This window comes from Anser anser (genome assembly GCF_964211835.1).
Source record: "Anser anser genome assembly, chromosome: 12".
Classification (NCBI taxonomy): Eukaryota; Metazoa; Chordata; class Aves; order Anseriformes; family Anatidae; genus Anser; species Anser anser.
Window position 1 is genome coordinate 5,878,532 of NC_139733.1, and position 24,912 is coordinate 5,903,443.

Genomic DNA, 24,912 nt, shown 5'->3' on the forward strand with positions numbered 1-24,912 from the left:
TTCATCGCAGTATTCAGATAAACCTTTTTAGTAATATGTTTACAGTCTGTACTCAATATAAATTTTCACACCAGTGGGACCAGAAATTTCTCCTATTTCTCTTGACAATTGAGACAGAAAAAAAAGGAACGTGCTATTGTCTGACCCATAGTTAATGCTGGCTTTCAAAGAACTTCCTTAACTGAATATCCTTCAGTATCTCTGCATTCTTTAGCAGCACAAGAACCATACACCAAGCTTCAGGTACCAAATACACCAAATTTCACAAACCAACAAGGCTTAAAGCAACGTAAAGACTTGCAGATACCTGAAGAAACAGAACTCAGAACTTTTATGAAAAATCTTCCCCCACCCAACATGTTCTGTATCTCCAGAAAAGTTATTTGTCATGCAAACGTAGAACCACTCCCATCATGTCTGCTTATCCCTCTTACACCAGAAAGCATGCACATATATGCAAATATCCTGCACAAAAAATGAGTGCAATATCAACTTCAGGTAGCTTTATTTGGTTAAATAAATTTGATTATAAATAAAAGTGATAATATTATAAAATCCTGCATTACCTCACTGTTAGAGTTGCCTGATGACGTGGAAAGATTTCTCTGTTTTTTAACCTAAGCAGCAGTTTTAACTTTTTTTTTTTTTCCCTCTCTCTTAAACAGCAAATATACATCCTTTTAGATGCTGTTTCCTTGAGGTTCCCAGCTCTCATTAAATATTGACATGTTGAGATGCTAACTGGGCATCAATACTTATGTTCTGTTTGGAAAATTCTCTACAGCAAAGCCATTAAGGAGCAAGATTTCTTGGCTCCAAAACTTCATTCATGGGGGGGGGGGGGGGGGGGAAATCAGATCTGTTACTCTTCTAAGGAAATAATCTTGTGGATTTGGCATAAGTGGTTGTTACATTAAGCTGCAATATTTTTAAAGCACACAAGAGATTAAGCAGCTATGAGTTTTAAAGCATAAAGTACACTTATTTTCAATATTTTTCTTCTTGATTTTTTTTTTTTACATGAAAAAGTAAAAATCTTCAAGTCTTTTATTTGGACAGATGTTGAGCAAAAACACAAAGTCACTAGACATGCTGTATGCTGTCCAGCTCCCTGAACTCTTACTCTTTCCTGAAGATAAACCTAAGTAGGAAACTACCAGGTCACTGTCAGAGGTGTGATCTACCTTTCTATATGCAACCATTCAGCCAAACTGTTATACTTAAACCATTAACTGCACTGACCAAAATCGAAGTAATTCCCCAGTTACATAACATATAGAACTGCCTGAAATAATTTTCCTAATGTAAATTAATCTTTTACTTTGCCCTGATGTACTCCTGTTTCCCTCTCTACATTTGCAAAGCTGTACATGTTCTCTCTGGAGGGAGGGGAAAAAAAAAAAAAAGAGCAGTGAAAAGACCCCTGACTTCCATTGGAATAATTCTTTTATCAACAAAACAGCCTAATAGGAAATTATCTAAACTGTGATGTTACAGTAACTATCCGGAAAGAATTGATATGACTTGGCCCATGTCAATAGAAAACAGCAGGCCCTGAGCGGGAGCTGCAGCCCATGGAGAGGAGCCCACGCAGCAGCGGGCGGTGTGGGGGGAGCTGCTGCCTGTGAGGAACCCATGTTGGAGCAGTTTGCTCCTGACAGATGGAACCCATGGTACGGACCCACATGGGAGCAGCTCTTGAAGAGCTGCTGCCTGTGGGAGGCCCTGTCACATGACTTACTCCACTGATCAGATACTTTTCATGGCAGTGATCAACGTGTGTTGCATTATCAAAAATCCTTATCACTGTATGCAAGAAAAAACACCAAACATTCAGTACATTTTACATGTACATTTATATTATGCATGTAAAATTACATGCAAAACCTATTGCTTCTTGCTGTTATTATATTTAGTTTTCTTACCTGACGACTTTAGTGCCATTCCGAAATACTTGGATATCTACCGCATAATTGCCATCAGCATGGGCTATCAAGTTGATTTCTGAAAATTCTGCCTGTGAAAAGAGGACTCTCATTAGTCCGTCTGTTTTATTTTACCTTTATTTTCCTAAATCCCTTCTGTTAAGTATTAATATCTGAACAGCTGACAATATATAACTGGAACACAACGTGTACTAAGAGGATCTTCTTAACTGGATCTTAATCCAATGGTATGCATCATATATGAAGCAATTGAACAAATTAGAAAATATAAAGAAAGAAAGAAAATAAAAAAAATACATAAACAAAGACTGTAGGGTAGTAGAGATTATATTTCCTTTGTATGGTGCACTACAGAAATTAATCAAGGCACAACAAACATTTACCGAACATGTTGAAGCAAATAGCACAAAAGCAGTGTTAAGGTAAATATGACAAACGGAATATTTTCTTATCACACTTAGTGTGTTTTGTTTTTTCTTCCCTTTCCTTCACATATTTTACTCCTTTCTATTTCTTTTATGTGCATTTACTCTTTTTCCTAAAAGATCGGGTGCTACTAAACAATTGACATGCAAAATTCACAAATAAAGAATTTTTTCAAAGTATCTTCTCACATTGCAAATATGGCATTTAAAAGGAATCAATTCCATACTCTGAATCTACAGTTATTTGAAATTAAAGAACAGGATGTTTTTCATTTATCCACAGTCTTTCATCAGCTTAGACTCTCAAAACACCTTACAATAACATTATACAGCAGAATAATTGAAATGCAGCCAACTGTCTTCTAGTGGATAAATAAAAGTGTCTTTGCTATTCTGGACACTAGTACAGAATAGAGACTGTCAGAATTCTCATTAGTCTCCTCTTGAAAAACGGTGTCACTGAAGGCCTTCCTATGTAAAATCTGTGTAAGGCTTTCAGAATTAGTGTTCATTTAAGGCAAGTGTTGACTCCTCTATCCACCATTCCAGCTGAACGGCTTAAGTACGTGCTTGATTTCAAGCATGGATGATTCTTCATTAAATCTTATACATTTATATACTTTCTTGGATCAATGTTTTAAACGCAAAGAGCAGATTTAAGACTATTGTAAAATCAGTGCAAATGATGAGAGATTAAAATATTTGCATAAATGCTGACAACATTAATAAATCATTTAAAAATTAAGATTGACAACTAATCTCTCACATTCATTTATTACATTAAAAAATTACATGGATTCACAGTATCGATTTAATACTTTAAAAACTTAGCATGTGATAGAAAATATTTTAGATTATAGGTAGGTTGCTGTAAGCAGTATACAAATAAAATAATGCTCTTCAGTGTAGGAAAAGAACACTGAAGTTACTAACTCAATTTATTTGTACACAACAGTAAAGGTGTTGATGCTTTACAAAGTGATTAATAGGGTTCAGAAGCCTTCAATCTATTGCTGATTAAAGGTGGTTTTGGTCCTACAAAGACCTTATGAAGGAAACTCTAGGCTTACACAGAGCATTTGCTAGCATTAAAGTGCACGTGATGTCAACTGCACAGTCTGATTGAGATGTGAATGGTATTTTGGAACAAAATAGCTTGCCTCCTTCTTCCTCTCTCTCAATACTCTTGAAAATCCCTGCAAAGCAGTTCCAAGCTGAGAACAGTGCAAAGCTAGATATTGTAGCATTAAAGTGATTTAGATAAGCTGGATCCACAGTGCCAGTGATAATTTTGCCTCACTCCGTGAAATTCCAAATAAAATTCAACCTTTTAGTGTTCTACTCAATTTGCATTTTTTTTTTACTGAAGTACAAAGGACTACATACCTATTTACGCATACATGCATGTATGTGTATACATACACACGAACACATAAAAATAACATTCAGATTAAGTCATTTAATTACCTGTTCAACCTTTATGTCATATTCTCCATGAACCTTTTTTCCACGAAAAGCCTTGGCCCTGCAAGAAAGAAGAGAGACAGAAAATCAGGGATACGTATATCTGTAATCAGTAGCTGCATAAAGCTTCCTTTATGGCCTTCAGCGTCTTGAAAACATGCATATATACTAAGCGAATCTACCAATACACATTTTTTCCCCTTTATCATCCTTTTGTCCTTAACATCCTATCACATACTATTTTGGGATTCCACCTGCAATCACCCAATATGGAGTACATACTAACGTGTACTTAAATACATATTTCACAGTTACTAATATGAGTACCATTAACAAGATGCAATCCTGCTTGCATTAAAACCGACAACATCAATGGAAATTCACTTCAATGTGAACAAGATCCTAAGCAACACCACTCACACTAATCTTTGTCCACTTAATTTATTTAGAAAAAATGGTTTATTGGAAACATTATGCCTAAAAACTTTAAAGTGTTTTTAAAGGAAGTATCATAGGTACTGGAGACTGTTGTCACTAAATTTGCAAGTGCCCGATTTACTAAATAGTTTTGCTTCTTCTAGATTGTAACTGTGGCAGTGTAATTACCCTGAAAGAGAGATTACCAACTGTTATGCACTGTGATTGCTTTGATAAAACAGAACTGAATTCAATGGTCCAAACCTCAGGCCTCACAAGCAGCGTATTTTGTGTTTTATGTCTTATCTAGCATTTATTTGTTTTGGAGAAAACAGGAATGAAATAAAAACCTGTTGATAAAAGGGAATTACTCTAACACTCTGAAGCTGGAAAAGGGTATCAGTCTCTCTCTGTAACTTCTTTATTCAAGCCAAAGTTTAAAGTACCTTTCCCACTTTTATTAATAACAAGCACAAATCTGCTCTACATCCAAAAAATAAAACAAAACAGAGCAACTGCAAGTGCTTAAAAAAAAGTTATTTTGTCCATTTCAACATTTGACAAAATGTTATTTATTCAAATTAATTTATTTTATATGTTTATATTCCATTTTATTTTATTTATTATACTCAACTAAATCTACCTCATCAGTGAAAGTAGCATATACTCTATAATAAAAAAAATTCACTGTTACTTTTCAAAAATCCTTTTCCCACTGAGGTTGAGAAGAGTTTCACCATTGGTTTCAGCATTAGAAGAACTAAATTTCGTAATAATCAACAGAAAACACTGCCTTAGGCAACATATTTCTTAAGGATATTTTATATATTTTGCATAACTGATGGTAAAAAACAAAGAAACTGTTTATAATGAAATGACATATAGAAATATTGTTCAGCAATTAATTCTGTATGTATATGCAGTTGGTAAGAAGATAAAAATGAAGAAAATGTTTGCATTATTGGTTTATACTGTTTTCTTTTAATTAATACAAATGAGATACTAAGTTTGAAATCCACTGTTTTATTATAGAAAGTGCCTACTGAGGATAACATCACATATTTTTGCCTGTAAAAAAAGTAGAAGTTAAATACACTGTATAACAAATCTAACTTAAAGAAATAGCATTCATCTTTTTTTTTTTTTTCCCAATTTGTTCTGAATGGTAACTTGACCATATAGAGAGACTAAACCTCCCACAGTGCTTACCCTAACAAATATCAGCAATTGATTTCTTCGTCATGACAGGAAATGGAACTGAGAAACTACAAAGAGCCAAAGAGAGGCTCCTCTGTTCTTTGGCACTAAGCATTTATTGGAATATGCTCCAAACATTAGTTAAAGTGAAATGTTATCCCTTGAAATTCACTTTTTCTACTTCAACATCCTTTAGAGATGAAACAACCTTTAAACAACTAAATTCTGGCATGATTCACATTTCAACAAATGACTTCAGCTTTGAAAATAAACAGCAATAGTAAGTACTAAAGTTATGCCATCTGGGGCTTGAAAACAAATGTGACATTTAAACATTCAGACAGACCTAATTTCAAATTAGCATTAACCCACATTTGATAAAAATGTGTAATATTCAATAATATTCTCCAAATGTTGAGCCACAAACTGCAAGAATTTATCTAGATATCTCTAAAAATACCTTACAATAAAAAATCATGCATCTAATTTCAGAAGACTCAGAGATATTCTTAGTAGGAGTGTGCTGTGAAATAGAACCTAGTTTACATTTTATTTACTGTGCTTAGGAAATATAGTCATACCCTGCTTGATTTTTTTTCCTATTTACAGTCTTATCATAAAGACATTTATTACCTTATTAATTACCTTCCTTTTTTAAGGGAAGATGGGAAACAAAATGATATGGCATTATTCTTTTACAAGAAAATCACTTAAACATAGTTTGAAATTCCAGTTAAACATTATTACTCTCAGTACCAAGCATGGAATACCTGTGTATCAACCCTGGGAGCACCTCAGTAGAAAGGACATAATGCTTTCATGCTCAGAATCTCTAGTCAAGGCGTTTGAGAAGAGTACAAGGTTAGCTGTCAGTATGATTAAAGATAATATAACAAATGTGCCCCAAGGCAAGTAACATTTGGCTGCCCATTGCTGAATGATTTTTGAATTGTTTGTAAGGAAGAGAAGGGAAGAAAGCAGTACTGTTATTCATATGAAAGTCCCTGTGTAAACAGTTGCTTTCCAAAGCCTAAATGTAAAGAAAATGATCAGGTACTACTATGAATGCTCCTTATTAGAGCTATTAGCATGAACTCTTGTAGTCAGAATCTTTTCAAAATAAGTGAAATATTTATACATTTATTGCTTCGCAATTCATTTTCTGGATAAAATCTTGCACATTTAAAAATAACCAACTATAGAACATACAGTTGCCATAAATACATCCATATATGAACTCATGCTACTTAACTTTGGCAAGGACAATGAATAAAGTAGTGAGCAATAAAAATGTTTCAAATATATGAAAAAGGCCTGAAATGTTTCCCTCAAACTACGCATCTACATAAATTTCCACGATATCTTACTATGCCATGAAACCAATGATGTAAATGAACAAAGCATTAACACTGGTGCTACATCAGCTGGCAACAAAATCAACAGGAAAATCATTTGCTAACATGCAATAGATTTACACCAATTTAGTTTTCATTCTTAAATACCACAACAGAGTTTACCAGCAACAGCCTTATTAAAGTCAAAAGCATGCATCCAGCAAAAGAATGGGTTCCAGTCCTACAAACTACTGCTCATGTATGTAAGTCTCTTACTTACACAGCTCTGCATATTCCTAAACACTGCAATTTGCCCTTCTATTCAATTAGCACAGCACTGGTAGTCTGATTTCTGTACAATGTACACAGGATTCAGATCAGCTTAAGCACTGATTTCTGGGCATGCCTGAACAGTGGGAGCTAATTTCTGTTCCCATCAATACGAGCTTTGTATGCTCAAAAATAATTAATATTGCCAGTTTACTACAACTGGGCAAAAGTTTATTCACCAATTAGAACAGTAGCACCCTCTGGAGTACACAAATTGCAGACTGTCAATGTGTATAAACAGCTTAATTAACTTTGAGAACGGTAACGTACACATACATCGCAGTCTCAAATAACTGGTTCACTGGAATTACCAGATGCATGTAAAGATTTTGGCAGACTGTGACAGAAGCAGACAGATTTCCAAGAACTTAACGCCTTGATCACTAGCCTCAGACACAGAACAGAAAATATTGAAGGGAAAACAAACCCAGTCTTCAAGTTCAAGTCTGGTTAGCAACAAAGATTTTTGCCACCCTAGTCAATCAAAATACCTGCAAAGAGAATTATTAGGAATAAAGCCAAACACTTGTGGTCCTACTGTATATTAGGACACGATGAAGTCATCTCAGATGGCCTAGCAATATTAGAACATTTCACACAGATAATTCCGTCAAGCTAATAGGATTCTTCTTTGCTGATATGCCCAGTTATACTGGGGAGCATGGAAGCACAGTCACTTGAGCAATTCAAAGTTAACAGGGCAGTACAAAACATCTGTAGGAAACAATCCTGCTTTGGTGCAGGGCTTTCCTTCCCTGACTTCTGTAAATTGGAGCAAAGAACTTTCTGTTAAATATATCCTAAAAACCAGAGCTCCTCACTCCTCCATGCAGTCTTTCCTCTGCAGAGGCACTGAACTGTCATACCATTCCTCATCCCCTTTATGGGTGATGGCCAAGCTCATGAAAAGGAATTTTTCAGCAGAGGATTTTCCTGCCCAAACAATAGAGAAGCTGCCCAAAGAAATTCAACTCTAAAAGTGTTTTAAATAATAATAATAAAAAGAATAAACAACCTAGAAATACAGAATGCAAGCCTATTAAGTGGCAAATATTCCACTTCCCTTCCTGTGCTGTGTAACCCCCTTGCTGGAAAGTGGTGTTTTTTTTGTTTGTTTCAGAATAGCACCTTCAGAGGCTTCTGCAATCTGATTCAATTCCAACTTTTTTCCCCATAATTTATTACTAGTCTTTCTTTCTTTTTCCTTTTTAAACAAATTATCCTATCTCCTTGGCATATATTAGAATATTCATCTTTTTTACTCTGATGATTTAAACAAAACAGAACTATTTTTCTTTTTTCACAGTACAGACCTGCCAGCCCAAGAACCACCTCTCTGTTGCTTTAAACAGGAGCCCTTCTATTTGTCACTCTGTTCTGTGTCTGAATACAGTATTTTTGCTAGAACTCTAATCAAGAGGAACATGCCTCCTACTCTTGAATCTCTAATTTGAGCTTAAATTTGCTGGTTTTTCAGAACAGCATGCTTTACTGAAAATGCCTAATTTTCTGCCCACTCAAGGTTAAACAAGTACTTTTTCATGACCAAATGCTAGACTGCCTTTCTGTTTGTCTCAAAATCCCACACCTCAGGTTATGTAATACTTACCATTAGCCCAATACTGTGGAAGACTTATAGTCACGATGTAATTTCTGTGGGTTTATTTTGTAAATTAGATGAAAAATGAAAGTATTTTTAAACGTTTTAAAGTATAATCACTAGAAGACCTCATACTTGATGCAACATATAACCTTTTCCAAATCTGTTAGACTCATTGGAATAAACAATTACTACACATTCCCAAGTATAGATTCATAAGAATATTTTGTATTTTGAAGAAAAAGTCCAAACGTTCATACAGAAAACTATCATTAGCCATATTAAGAAATATTACTGTTCTAAATACTGCTGGATGATTTAATGGTTCCTAGGACTATAAGACAATCTCCATACCTGCAGCAGTTATGATAAGTTCCTTAAACTTATCTATGCAAATAAAAGTCAATATAAAAATATTGCAGGCTAGAGTAATAAAGTTAAATTTGCCAATTCCAAGTCCCTAACAACTACAAAAATCCACTCTTTCCAACTTCTCACTCTGTTGACAACAAAGATAAACAAGGACAAACAGCTAACAAACAACTTTACTATTTAGAAGGTAATGCACTCTATCTTGAATAAATGGCAAAAATGTCACACAAGGCAGCTGCTGTTGATAGTCTGATAGAAAAAAAAAAAGAAATAACATCTAGTGATATTTTTCTTTGCTTTTTCCCATTGAGGTAAAGAAAGTAAACTGATACACTAACAGAAAGTAATTCCTGACAATATTTGAAATGCCATAAAAAACAGCCTGGAGTGAAAGAATTTTTGAGACTGAATCCATACTACTGATAAAATCTTCAGCAGAAATTTATCTACCTTTCAATTTTTTCTGTTTATACTGAAATCTCTAAGGCTCTAAGTTTTAAATGCCTCTCAGCAAGATGCATGACTGCATGTGATATAAGAATATATGAATCTTCTATGTTTGCAGACATTACCAAGTGATAGTCATATATAACATGCTGGGCTATCATGTTTGAATTTTCATCTTTGGGAATCCTGCACTTAGTATAGAATCTGTACCTTAAAAACTTCTCCGGCTAGCTTCGCCCCTGTGCTCAACCCATAGATGAGATTCTGAGCATTTCTTTTTATTATTATTCTTTTTTTTTTTTTAAGTCAACATGAGGTAATAGAGAGAATGGAAAGCATGCAAGATACATATATGTCTGGAGAGAATGTGAGAAAGAGATGCACACCTTTCAGCCGCAGCTCGTAGTTAAACGAGATTAAGTGCAACATCAGACCTTCAACCATAACATCATACCTTAAATCTTCAGCCCTACATACAGGGACAAGACTCAGGGGAAGCACTGGGCAATGGGAGTAGAAGAGATTACTATAAGACCCAGAATATCCTGTTGGAGATATACATGTACTTATATACACACACGCACAATACACACACACAAAAACACTCACAACGCAATCAAAAAACGTGGCCTCTGCAGAGAATTACAGTGATGGTACAGGCAAGCCAGAGTATTTTTTTTCCAGCTGGACCCCAACAAGCATTTAACACCCATTCAACAATGTTGTGGCCTCACCAGCTCTGAATTAGATTTAAATGAGCAAAAGATTAAATGATTTTTCATGGATTGGCAGTTGCTTTGATCTTTGGCTCAGAGATCCTTTCACTTCCATCATGTAGACCTGGAGTCTACATTACAATTCTATTACTTACTTTGTGTTACAGGAATACTTTACATCAAGATTCCAAACAGTCAGTGTAAACGTCTTTGATTTTTTAATCTTTTATTTTTCATGTAAGTGTAACTTATCTTTAGATTTAAGACAACCGTTTGCTGCCCTGTTTCTCCGAACAGATCAATTAGAAACCCTAGTCTTTACAGCTCATAGTCATTGATGCAGTAAAGAAAGTATATGGCTTTTGCTGCCCTCTTCTGTAGAAATAAATATATATCAGATTGGTTTAAAAAAGTGTTACCAATCAAAGAAAAATATAGAACCATGGTCATCTCTTTGTTTTTGTGTCTTTTAAGGTTTCTACACTGGTATCAACCCAGCCAGGTAGGAGTCACAGGCAGGAGCTGAGAACACAGGAAATGCTTCATTATCATTAAAGTTACATAGATATTTGTGCTGAATTATGGATGTTATGCATGATAGATAGTATAAACCTTACCTGTACTTAGTTTTAGATCTGCTAAAGAAAGCATATTAACAGCAACAATATGAACAGTCTCTATGTATTTAACACAGGGTTAGCAAAAAAACAAACAAACAAAAAAAACACACAAGGAAACCAATTATCACTGATGTCTGAATGGATTAAATTACTAGTAACTGCTAATGCTTTCTATTTTCCTCCCTTTTTATTCACTTGAATTAGTGAATAACCTTAAGGTACTTTTTGCACATGTATCTGTGAGGGAGAATACACACACTGAGTCTCCACTGGCTTCCTGAGAGTCTCTTCTAACTGAAGCTAAGATTCCCAGTGCACCAGAAAGCTGGGTGGTACACTCCAATCCAATCGCCCCCCACAAAGTAAAGAATTTCATGCACTGTGCTCAACAGAACAAAACTATTAATTTACCAGTTATTATGGCAGAATGAAAAACACATTTTATATACCCACTAGCTATGGAGGAAGGTCCAGCATGTTTCCATGAAAAAACAATTACTTCAGGATATTGGAGTTACAGTAGCCATCAGAAACACATTATACTGAAAATTCTCAGGACAATAAGGGTTACCAGGAAAATAGAAAATAATTTTGCCAGTATCAGTTTCTGTTTTGTTTATTTGTTTCTAAATCACATTTTATGCCAGATTCTGCAGGGAAATACACAGAATGGTGCAGCAGGTTACCAGAACTCCTCTTATCGTTGGCTGGATTGCTCTACTACGTGCAGCTTCTGGGATGTAAAAATGAGGCAAAAGTCCCTGCTGGTTGGAGGTGGTAATGCAATGCTGTATAATACGGAATATATACTATTCTGACTTTGTGTGCCAATAACTAGGTAGCTGATATTTATTTATTTATTTATTTGCCAGTTTCATGTACCTTCCTATATTCTTTGGTCATAGTTTTAAACACACTAGGACTTTTTTTCCTAACAAATGACCACTAGAAAAAGTTACAAACTGGATGCTATAACATTAGTAAGACCTGAAAGAATAACGCTTTCTAATTAACTCCTACATAATGTTCACAAATGGGTTGTTCTGAAAATACAGCAAGGAATACATTTTAGCAATACTCCAACCCTTTCGTTAAAAGGAACTGTCTCTTCTGCTCAGAATTAAGCTTTCCAAGTACGTTCTAAAAAATTAATTTTAATGGTATACTTACAAGTATAATCACACATAATTTTGTCTGTACTTAAAATATCAGTATCTGTTTTATTGATATTAAAATAATCTAAGAAGTCAAATAATTAAGAGCCTGTGTTCCTGAGGACTCTCAGCTTCCCACTATGGATTAGAGAATAATAGAATTTTCTCTGCTGAGAAATGCAGAGAAAGCACTGCTGAAGTTGGTGAATGAATCTGTTCTCTACAATAAATTGGCACCACAGCTAGTACACTAGCCTGAAAGCATCATCCCCCCCTTCTCTAAATGAAGGTGACCTTGGAAGTATGGGCTTTAACAATTCCTGTCCAGGAACAGTCTGAAAAACTAAAAGTCAGGTAAAGTCCAGTGCAATCTGTAACACAAAACATACCACAAGCCTGACAAGGCCTGACAAGGATGTTGTGATAAAGGGGAAGCTATTAAAGATGAGAAACATAACCAAAATATATGATAGTAAGTTTCATGAAAGTATTCTCTGACATGTTGGGGGTTTTGTAAGCAGCTGTGTGAACACTGTATTTGCTTACAGTGCATCTAATTAGAAGCCAAATTTATTAATAAATAAAAAATCTTCATGAGTGATATATTAATTTTGGTCATATTACACAGTTTTAATACAAAATCCCACAATTGTTCACGCCCTCCTCATTTATTTGTAAAACAAAACTGATCTGAATTTTCAGTGCTTAATGAAGACTGGAATCAGGTAAGTCCTACACTGCCGCAATGTGTGCTGTACAGCTGCACAGGCTACTCTGTGCAAGGTCTGTACTGCACCCAGGCTGTATTCAGCTCTGAAAGTGGAGCCACACACAATAGCATGCAGTACCTCAAATTTCAGATTTTGAAATTCAGCAGTGTGCCAACCTCTTGAGCAGAAATCTAATGAGGGAGTGTTGCAAGCCCCCCTGCAGTCCAGAGCCTAGCTGACTGGCAGTACATTACAGCTGTGAGGAGCAGAAGCATCTGCTGAACACAGAACTGAATTCCAACTTCTCTTCCCCTTCCCAGCTGAGCACTGTTCATCTCTTTTTTTTTTCTTTTTCTTTTTTTTTTTCCCACAGCTAAATGCTGTTAATTATCATATAATTGTGAGAGTCACTGCCATTTTTTGGCAGACATAAAATAACTAGGACACAAATAAGCATTCTCTTTTGACATATATTAAAACATAGCATTATTGTAATAATTTCACAACTGAATAATTCACATCTATGGGATTAATTCCTCCAGGGTCTATAGGGGTGAGAACAGGACCTGTTCTCTTTTGCACACAATAGCAAAGGTTGTTCCAAGTTGTCAGAGATTTGAAGAGATCTTCCCTCTAGGAGCTGTGCTGTGGAAAGAGCACTCTAAATGTAGTTGGCAACATAGAGCACATTAGTCAAGGATGCCCAAGAGATGAACTGAATCCAGCCCTACATCATTTTGTGGGCTACACCCACCCACTTCAGTCCCTAATGGGAAGTGGCTCACTTATGCTACTAGTCACCTCTCCACTAATGGATCCTTGGGCAACCACAAGTCTGCAGTCCATGGCACTGATTCATTTGGATGGGGAGTCGTTAGAGAAAAAGACAGGAGTACTTTTCCCATGAAGATACTGCCATTTGGAAAAGAGCTAAATAGCAGGCATGTGCAAGTCCTTGTTACGTAATATCCAAAATCTGCAACTAGTTACTGGTAAATATTTTTGCTAGTGAATTTATGACTCTGGGCAAGGATGATCATCCCAGTGAGTAAACAAAATATGAACAAATAACACCACTCAGAGTATGAATGTTTTCTTGGTTATTCTACAATAAGGTCTGTTGGGACAAAAAATCAGGATGTGTTGAAAGCCTTTCAGACTCTGAGACCCACGATATTCATACTGCAAGTTAAGTTATCTAAAGAAAGAAATGCTGCTACACTCATTCTAGTTTGCTACCATATCAACACAAATTAGTCTGTAGTTATATCACTGATTGCTTTGAGACAGTTCTCATATCAAACTCACACATAATGGCAGACTGCCACTCTTTTTCCTAAAATCCTTCTTTTTTCTAGTTGTGAAATAGGAAAACAAAACAAACAAACAAAAAAGGAACAAAATGAGCAAGCAATCACTAAATTCCTGATGGCTCAGTGAAAACAAAGTCACCAGGATTTGCAGATATGGCAATTAGCACTTTAAAAAAAAAATCAGAAAAAAAAAGTGACCACTTTTAAGATCAGCATTTTCTATCTTTTTTTTTCCTGTATATGCCAATTCAGAAGCTCATTTTTATCCTAAAAAGCTATTTTTTGTAACAATCAGCAACAAATCTGATGAGCACTATGCTCAGAAATTTCATTTTAAGCTCCTGTAGCCTGAGTTTCTCCTTTCTCATACACTGCTCACTATGTTCCATTGCCCAGCAGTAAATTCAAAAGAAATTCATTCAGACTGTTGAGTTACAAACAGAATCTTGCATATTATTTTTGGTAAAGACTTTTATTAGTGGATTGTTTTATTTTTAATATATTGGCATAATATGCACTAATGGTATGCAGTGAATAAGGACAGATGCTTTCATCAAGATTTAAGAGCAACCAAAAACATTCTTAAAAACTTTTCATAAAGACTGTAATGATTATGAATGTTTCTTCCAAATGCCTTGCAAAATCTGTCCACTCAAGAAGAATTACTTCAGACAGAAATTCTGCACTTTACATTATTTTGTATCTTCAGTAATTTCATTAAATTTAATGGGATGCCCAATTTCACTACTTTGCTAGAAAATGAAAGCATAACAAACCAAAACGAATTTCTGCAATGCCTATGTTTGTGTAATAACGAATCCCTGGAAATGAATCTGGGCTTCTGCACAAACTGCCATCTATACAGAACAAACCCAGAGCAGGTTTCCACCTATATGTTGGTTAAACACTGCCATCTGCTGGGTAGACTTCTCTGTGAACTGCTGAAGCTCTAGAAAATCCCAACTTCAGGGGAAAAAAGTACATTAGATTAAAATAAAACAAATGAACCTATCACATCCCAGGCCACAATGCAATTTTTTAACAAATTAAACAGAAACAAGGCTAAAGTGCTGGAAAAAAGTCCCCGCTCACTTTTGCTGTTACAATTTACCTAAGTTTGAGAGACTGAAAAAATGAAAATAAAAATAGGCACATTTATTTACTAAAAAGAATAACAACTAGATTAGATTCCCCAAAATATTCTCTCTCCCAGTATGGAAAACCTCATATATAAAGCTATACCATGTATGGAAGAAGGGAAAATTGTACAAGAGTTTATTATTGTGCATTCAAACACACAATTCCCAGTTAGAGAAATCTTGAAAACTCTTCCACAGTCTTGTCCAAATTAGGCTATATTTTGCACCTTTCTTTCTGCTGCAGATGCTTCTGACTGGTAGGACTTAATACTGTTCTTTCCCTCGGAGATGTTGCATATAGTCTGTACTTACACTGGCAAGGTACTGCAGCTCATCCAGAAGTACAGTGCGTAACTTCTACAGAATTAATGCTTCAGGGTGAGACACAGTGCACTCATTCCCCCTTCTCTGTCACAGAACACATTTCACTTTCCTCCTCACTAGTAAATATAGCATGTTTACTAAAACACAAGCCAAAGAGCTACTATTTCAATAACTTAAGGCGAAAGAACAGAAATACTGAATAGCAGAGCCCTGCTATGCGTCTATTCCCAGAAACCTTAAAATCTGGAAGGAACATGATTTGGTGTAACATTCTCATCAGTGCACAGACCAACACCATTCAAGATACCACAGAGAGACTGAAAAGACCGCCTGCTAACCTCCGAATCTTAATTTCCTAGTTGGAAAACAACAACAAGCACTGAGTGCTACATAGCAAACGAAGAGAAGGATTTAAGTAGCAACAGAAACAGCAAGGATGAATGCTACTAAATTACCTTTTTTTTTTTTTTTAAAGTCTTCAAAAGTAGCGATCATGTCTTAAAACAATTAATGCTTTTGATACACATGCAAGTCATTGTGTTTTGAGCATCTTTATCAGATTTGTCAGTGTGGAGAAAGTACTTTTTAAGGGCTTAATCCAAAATCACATGAATTTACAGTATTTTGATAAATCGTCCATTCTATTATGAGATAATATTGTATATATCACTTGATTTAGACTTTACAGAGTCTTTTATTTTTGTAGTATCCCCTAGAAAATGTAATATAACTTTTTGTTTCTTTTCCAGATTCACACTTTTTTTGTTATTCCTTTTTCCTTCTTTCCACCCACATATTTAAAACTAGAGAGCCTGAACATTTCACAAATACAGTGTTTATACAAAGTTTATATTTCATTATCACACATGTTTTCTTCTCTTTCTGTAGGCAGGCGATAGTTCTCAATTTTCTACAAGAGGACATCAAAATTTTTATCCTATTTACCTAGCGTGGAGTAGTCCTGGCAACCAAATTTAAGTAGACTCCAAGAACTAATGGTTTCTTTGGGTAAAATTTCTCACTCGAATCCCACAATATGCTCCTTTCTGTGTATAGGCAGAAAACCCATTACCCTGAACAGATGGGAGGTAGTCTGTGGGAAGGCAAAATCTGTCAGAACAAGAACTTAGAATATGAATAAATAAATAAATAAATTTCTGAGTCACAGGCCTGATAAAATCACAAGACTGGAATAAGAGAACTCTACATTTTAAGAGAAACATGTATCTTTAAGAGCATACACTTTTTTTTTTCCATTTGCTCTATGATTTTGTTTTGTTTTCTCTTGATTCCCTTTGAATGAAGTTCAACCTTTTTATTTATTTGAAAATATAGCTGAGATTCTTACTAAATTGCAAAAGCTGTAACCTTAATTAAAAAAAAAAAGGAAGATTAAAAAAAGAAAATGCTCAGAAGAAATCTATGACTGCTCAAAATATTAGGACAGTTAGCAAACTGTGTTGGTTTCTCTGAAGGTGTGGAAAAGCAATTGTCAGACGGACTTGGCTGTGACTTGAACAGCTGCTATGCCACGACTACTGTTCAGCTCTGATTAAATCTCAGTGCTACCTCATTTAAAAACACCAACGATGCAAACTAGACCCAAAGAACGCATGGTTACATTCATTAACTGTTAAGTCTCCTCTACAATTTGGGAATGTTTGCTTCCATCTTCAGACTTGAAGAAGTAAGCAGCTTTGAGTGACAAAATTATCTAATGAATTGAAAGTTAATAGTTATGTTTTGAAAATAAGAAAGACACGAAATTCACAAAACCAGCAAGAAAGGTAAAAATCTATCATTACTATTCGTTGAATGGGTATCTCTTTTTTTCCCAGGAGAGACGACCTTTTAGAATGATTTGCTGAGAGTGGTAATGAAGAGATGAGCCTTCTAACGACAAAATCAGCAATTCTATACAGAAGTTGTACCACTGTTTTTTTAATCCCCACCCCCCCACACCCCGAGATGAACAGCTAAGCATTTTTTAATAAAGTGAAATACAGACTGACTAAACCAAGGTTTCCTACATGCTTTCTGTTGTCTTCCTAGTCACTTAAAATAGTTTTCCACCCTTCTCTGCAAGCCATACTTTAACAGTATGTCAGTAAAGTCATTAGCAGCTACTTTTTCAGTTTCCTCTCTCTTCTCCCCTTTCTGCTGCTTTATTTTTTCAAGTTGTTTTGAGGGACTCATGGGCAAAACTATCCTTTGTATCAATTTTTTTTTAATCTTGTCAACAATTTGTGATAGATTTGTGCAATTTCAACTTTATTTGTAGCACTTCTCTTTCATATTAAACTGTTTTGACAAGAGATGTCTAATCTAAAACTGAAGCCATGGATGTTATGTCTGTCTGTGTATGCCTACACGTACATATATACATACACATGCATACATGTGTGTTCAGAGGTCTCCAGAACACCAGCATGTCAAATTTCCTTTATTAATTCTATAAAACCTTGGCTTTCTTCTCAGGAGTGCAAGTATGTACCAGAGTCAAGAATCACTAATTATGTGGTATTTTGCAAACCATCACCAAGATGACAGAAGGTAAATTTACAGAGTGAAACCTGCATTAACAACCATCCTGTCATCTGTTGCCTAACCTCCTAATGAAGGCACAGCAAAAAAATATGCTCAATATAACCAGGCTTTTTTCTTCCCTTTTTTTTTTTTTTTTTTTTTAAAGCAGACAGTGCCAATGATTTATGGCTTTCTGCACAAAGCTTAATTGTATTTTTCCTGGGCTTCACATTTCTGCCATTATACACACAGTCAAATTCAGCCCAGAATGCACAGGCGTGTGCTGCCAAGGCAGTCAGTGAAAAATTATTGCAGTGTTCATGTACATATGAAGTGGAAGCCCATGATCTTGATAGTGACAGGTATGAAAATGAGGATGTAGGTACATCTACAGTAAGCTGAGAAAGAGTGAGTTTAGAAAGAAAATACCAGTTTAGCAACAGAGCCTATTCTCCAAATCAAACCACCAATGAATTCATGTCAATATAACCCTTCTTCAAAGAAAGGAGACAAAGGGAAACAGTGCTGGAAAAGCTGACTTGGAAGAATCATAGAATCATCTAGGTTAGAAGGGACCCTTAAGATCATCAAGATCAACCATCAACCTAAAAGTGCTGAGTCCACTGCTCATCCATGTCCCTTAGTGCCACATCCATACATTTCTTAAATACCTCCAGGGACAGGGACTCCACCACTTCTCTGGGCAACCCATTCTAATTCCTAACAACATTCTCCACAAAGAAATTCTTCCTGATATCCAACCCAAACCTCCCCTGGAGCAACCTGAGGCCATTTCCTCATGTCCTATCACTTGTCACCTGAGAAAAGAGATTGACACCCTCCTTGGTGCAACCTCCTATTAGGTAGTTGTAGAGAATGATGATGTCTCCACTCAGCCCCCTTTTTCAGTGGACTAAAAAAGCCCCAGTTCCTTCAGCCACTCTTCATGTGCAAGAGGAGAAAGAAGGCCCAGAGGAGCAGTCCAGAGAGACAGAAAAGCTTCACAATCACTTAAAGCTGACTTGAGCCCAGTGCTGTAAAAATCAATGATTTTTCTTGACCCTCCCTGGGGCCACAGAGGCACATTGCCATCCCGGTCTAGCACTCACATACCTGCACAGTCAACCAGGTGAGGAAGGCTGGGCTGAATGCTAGCGATTATTTTTGTTGTCCTAAGAACATTTGTGCTGACAGTGAAACATCAGGAAGGGGGGGGACAAATGAGGATGGGATCTGAAGTTTAAATGACAGCAAAAGTAGATGATCTTAAAGGATCAAAGACATGGATCTACAAAATTAAACTTCATGCAATCTGCAGTCCCCAAGAACTCGCATGACTCTCTATAGGTAGAGCTGTTAACACCTAACAATTATTATTTTTATTTTTTAAGGAACTAAGGGAAACTGATTTAATTAACTTGCTGTATAAAAGACACCTACAGCAAACAGTCAGAATGGCTTTTTACAAGTGCCTTCTTTTACTGAGAATTTAATTATATTACCCAAACTCAATATTAGTTATAATATATAATTGTGTATATATATATATATATATTATTGGAAAACCATTTCTTGGAATAAAATTTATGCTAGGCCAATTGAATCCAGTATTCTCCCTAGAGTATGACTCACCAACTCTCTTAAGATCTTTATCACCTGAATTTCAATGCCTAGTCAGTTTTTCCAATGTGGCAACAAGAGACTAAAATGAAACTGAAAAAGAAAAGCTCAACAGATCTCATTGGAGGGCAGAATAATGTCACTACATTTTTTTAAATGCCATAAAGAAGGATGAGGACCAGTTCTGAATTATTACTAGCATTGTTGCCATCTAAACTTTGGCAATATGAAATCCCCAATACAGTTATAAGACCACCTTAAATAAATCTGTTATCTGCTGAAAACAGATGAGGACAATCAACATAGCCTTCTTCATTTGCAATGGTAAAGGCTTTCAGAAGCTCATGGAAACAACTGAGACTTCCATCTTTTCAAGGAATTTCCTCCAAGTAAGTCAATCCTTAGGGCAGATAAAAGAACAACTACATAACCTGTCATTACATGATATGCATGTTTCTTTCTCTGAAAAATATCAGACTACAGAAAACATATGCCAACATTTTCTCATTTAATTTTGAGCACTTATTGTAATATGAATTCATGGATTAAAACTACAAAGGGCAAGAGAATCACTGCAAAAATACAGGTCAATTAACAGAACAAAGAAAAAACTCAAGTCACAGTTTTATAGGCACAGGAGAATATGATGCACGTAAGAAAACTGAAAGAATAACTCCCTAACACACAGTAGGCAAAACAATTTACTTTCCTCTACATAAATCTCTCTCTCAAAAAGATGAAATTATTTCAGAAAGGATCTCTCAGATTAAAAAAAAAAAATCAATGCAAGGTTTTGATTATGTAAAATCCTAAAACAAAATTATTCTACTCATTTCACTTCGTGACTCACTGCAAAAGTTAATACCACTTGCGTGAGTCACTGGCACACTACCTGTACCTTAAAGAAGGATGCATTCATCAAAGATAAATTATTCAGAATTTTAAAATACATAGTAGATCGCTACTACCCAGTTCCAACAAACATTTGAGTATATATATACAGAATAATTTATGGCAGCTCATGAATATGCCATTTTCTAACAAATGTTAATGTTCCATTAATTTGAATGGAATACACTTATGTACTATTCTGAATAATGAGACAGACATACAGACTCCTCCCCTACAAATATTTCAGAAATTCTACTTAGTCTTTGTAGGTTATGGACCTGTGTCTTCTGAGATCTCTGAATTCCCATTATACCAAAGGAGTTCAGATCATCAGATCACAGAAACATTTTAGAGGGGAGGCACATCTTTCTTATGGACCAACAGCACAGTCAGTTTCAGTACTGATGACCTTGATTAGAGGAAGATTTTGTACTTCAGCTGAAGACAAAAAGCTCTTAGAGCTCCCATGAATACCCATACGTAAAAGAAAAACGTATGGGCACTGTAAGCATTGTTCATTTTTGCCTGCTGTACCTTTAATCTGTGCAATTTACTTAGCTAGTTTGGTAAGAGAAAGGTATGAACACCTACATATCAAGCACCAGCTTGTGCTTGGCAGATTTAATAAGCAAACGAAAAATGTCAGTCCAGGTAAAAGATTTGTAAGTTCTTTCCTCAAAAACAAATTACATGTAACTTCAAAATAACAGAAAAACATTAACACAGCTGGTATGTATTCCATACAAAATATATGCCTAATGGCTCAAGATGATCTGGGCATAATGATCCATGAAAGTCAGGTACCAAACTGGTATAATATTGATATTTTGGTAATATAATATTGGTATAATATTGATAATATTGGTATAATATTGATAATTTACCTATGGACTCATTAATGCTTTTAACAGACTTCCTAGTTAATTATACGGGCTTTGACAATATTAAATCTCAATAGAATATTTATCATTAGATGAGAATCTAATTTGCACTGGATGAAAATAGGAATGAAAAAATTATTGTACTTGAGCATTTGGAGAAGTAAATTTAAAACAGAAGAAAATAATAAAAAAAGGTTTCATCTGCTTTCTCAAAACTAACATATTTTAAAGCCTCATATGCTTTGATGAAGTAGTATTTTTGGGGGTGGGAATTTATTATATGAACACCTAGAATTGGCAATGCTGCTGGTTTTCCACCGCTGATTTAGAAAAATAACAATACCTATATTTTCTTATTATTTTTATTACTCTTAGGAGGTTGTTGTTATCTTCACAAGAATAGAAAAGAAAGAACTGCCACAGCAAATAGGCCATATCCTTCTACTTGTTTTCCCCACCAAAATTTCTATTATGGCTTCAAAGACAGACTCGTTATAGAGATTCTACAGCTGAAGGCAAATCAGCAGATGTCTATCCCTTCCTCCACAGTTACTAAAAATGAGCTGACTTCCTTATCTGCCTACATATGGCTTCCAGCCTTTCTCAGCGAAAAACAAAAACCCTGTCCCAAAGAGCACACATGCATTTGTATATTATTCTACCCTAAAAGAGTAGTAGACAGGGAGCTAATTTTTCCTCCTCTATCCCATATAACCACAGATGCTATTCTTATCTGTCACACTGATTTTATATCATTCATTTTGTGTGAGAGGAGGCCGGTTCCTTTCTTAAAGACATGCTCACTAAAAAAATAAAATAAAATAAAATAAAAATAAAATGGAATGTAACCATAGTTTATTCCTTGTAAATTGCAAGCATACTTCAGATACCAACTGGCTTTAACACTAGACTATTAAATGAGCATTTAGCTATCATTTCTTGTTCTGCTCTAATGCCAGAGTGCAATATTTCTTTTTCTAAATTTCATCAGCTCTTGGATTACTTTTAAATATAGAAGTATGATTACTCGATCTTCTTTCACAAATACAAAAGTGTCTTAGTGTGTTTGAAAACATGAAGTCCCTGAAGAATGTTTGACGTGAAAATTATCAGTAGCAAAATCTCCTCTGTTCTATAAAATTTCATAGCAAGACATTCATAACAATTTAAAAGCTTGCAAAATCCACTCAATTACAAAGGTCTCCTTGTTTTTAGATAAATCCATTTGTATGTCATTTAATGCCCATGGCCATACCGAAATTTGACAGTTAATTATAAACAAGTCAGTACAGGTAGCATTATAAGAAAGCCTGCAGAGAAAAAAAGCTCAAAGGAATAAAAAATAGAGAAAAATGTCAATTGAATGACAAAGTGCATTGTATTGAAAGAGGAGTTAAAAGGGAGACTAATGAAAGGAGTTCAGGACAGTGCCAATTCACTTAGAATATAAACATAAAAGATTGCCAGTGATTCTGCAAAATGGGGTGACTCATACCTTCTCTTTCTATCCTCTGTGATGCTCCTCAACCTTTATTCATTTTTGTTATTGTTGCTACATTTTAACATTCCTGTTACTCTTATGATGTATAAGTTGATTAAGAAACCTGATAAAAGGACATACTGAAAGGTCTACTGCAATGAAACACATCAAATATTTTAATTTTATTTATTTATTTATTTATTTTTACAACAGCATTAACAACTAAGAGGACTTTTTTACAATATCTTGCTGCTGTGTTTGAAGTTAGACAACTTATTGCATACTGAGAAATAGCTGCTTTTCTTTCCTCTGTGAACATAAACTAATCCAATTGCATGTTACACCACTTTCGTCTCTTTTATAGTCAATCTTAATAAAGATATTTCGCATATAGAATACAAGAAAGAAGCCTACCCTTCTGAAAACTTCATTTATGCCAAGAAATCTTTAAAATATCTTTAACTGTTCTTTGTAGCAGAGGAATGAACTTTCTAATCTGAAGAATTATGTTACATATCACAAAACACATTTTCAAAGGCTGTTAGAACAATATATAGAAAAAGTTTGCTAAATAATGGCTTTCCTGTTTCCAAACAGGATCTGTTTGTATTTTCTAATAGCTGGAATATATTATTTATTCATTAGCAAGACCGTAGGTCTGACAAAAAATACGGCTAATGCATAAGTAAGGCGCATGCAAACACATTGCCCGGTACACAGTGTATGGTCATATGTTCTAACCTAATGATATGGCAGATCTCCACTATAGATGCTTTGGGACATTTTAGAAGAGGGACTTTAAATAGTAGAGTACTCCCCATTTATCAAAAAGATGGCCTGAAGTTCACATACTGACACACTTGAAATTATTAATTACACTAATGTATGTGTATTGCCAGAATTTTATCTGAAAATGATTGGTATACTTTATCCTTTCTCTCCAAGCATTTTTACTCACCAGTGTCTATATGGAGCACAGCTGAAGGAATTAATTTGTAAATTTTTGCATTTAAGCATCTGGTGACACTGGCCTTTCCACAAGAAAAAATAAATAAATAAAAATAAAAACCCACAAACATATTCAGAATAGACTACTGCCAGTAATTATGTAACAAAAGGTTCATATTAGAAATCACAGAAGAATTAAACCACTAAGTGGTTTAATAAACAAACATCTGGTGGTACGGGGGTTTGCAAGTAATTTACAATATTTTTAGCTTGAATTCAGCAATACCTGAAATAATTGCTGATACCAAATTATGAAATTTTCCACAGTTACATAACTGAATTATAAATAGGACTTCTGTGCTTGCATTCTGTATCTCTTCTCTTTCTTTCTTCTCATTATAGTGCTCCACACTTAATTTCCAGGGATGAGACTTCTTTAAAAAAAGCTTTATTGCTTTTTGGATTCTTGAATTAAATATTTTGTAATACCACCAAAGCGTTCTTTGTATGAGTGGCAGTCAGTTTAGTGAATCTATAATTACACAAAATGCTTACAAGTACTGCAATTGGAGATGCATTGTAATTTAGAAACCTTTTGTTTAAAACAAATGCTGCAATTTCTTCAAAAGCTTTGTTCAATCAATGTAAAATTGTTATTATTTTTTTAAGAAATACTATGAAAAAAAGGAGAAAATCTGCTGTATGCTACTCAAAAAAAGCCATGTTTTTTCAGTATTTCCAAAACTAGCACTTTACCGCACTTGTGCATATTAAATAAATAAATACATACATGTCCTTCCTACATGATTTGCACATAACTGATTGGTTATTTTCTACCATCAGTTAATTAGAATATGCTAATACTAACATTATTCATCTAAGGAGTAAAATCACATTTCTTTCTTGTACTTTAGGAAGCACTACAAGATAATATTCCTTTCAGTTGCTGGTATAAATACATAAACATTCTAGAAATATATGTTCTTCTACCAGCAGTAATGAACTCATTCTAATATACTCTGAGCCAATTGGAAGCCATCTAGCCACAGTTACACAAA

General features: G+C 35.0%; 1 protein-coding gene across 2 annotated transcripts in view; it reads right to left on the reverse strand.

Annotated features, from left to right (window-relative positions):
• Positions 1 to 24,912, reverse strand: part of SYN2 (synapsin II) — a 176,868-nt gene that overhangs the window by 107,337 nt on the left and 44,619 nt on the right. For both annotated transcript variants that reach the window (XR_014571707.1, XM_083796293.1), the window contains exons 2-3: positions 3,839 to 3,896; positions 1,926 to 2,017 (exon numbers count right to left, since the gene is read on the reverse strand). Coding sequence is in view for 1 of the 2 variants with exons in the window: in XM_083796293.1 (XP_083652419.1) it covers positions 1,926 to 2,017; positions 3,839 to 3,896 (150 nt within the window). In the remaining variant the exon portion in view is untranslated. The remainder of the gene's footprint in view (positions 1 to 1,925; positions 2,018 to 3,838; positions 3,897 to 24,912) is intronic.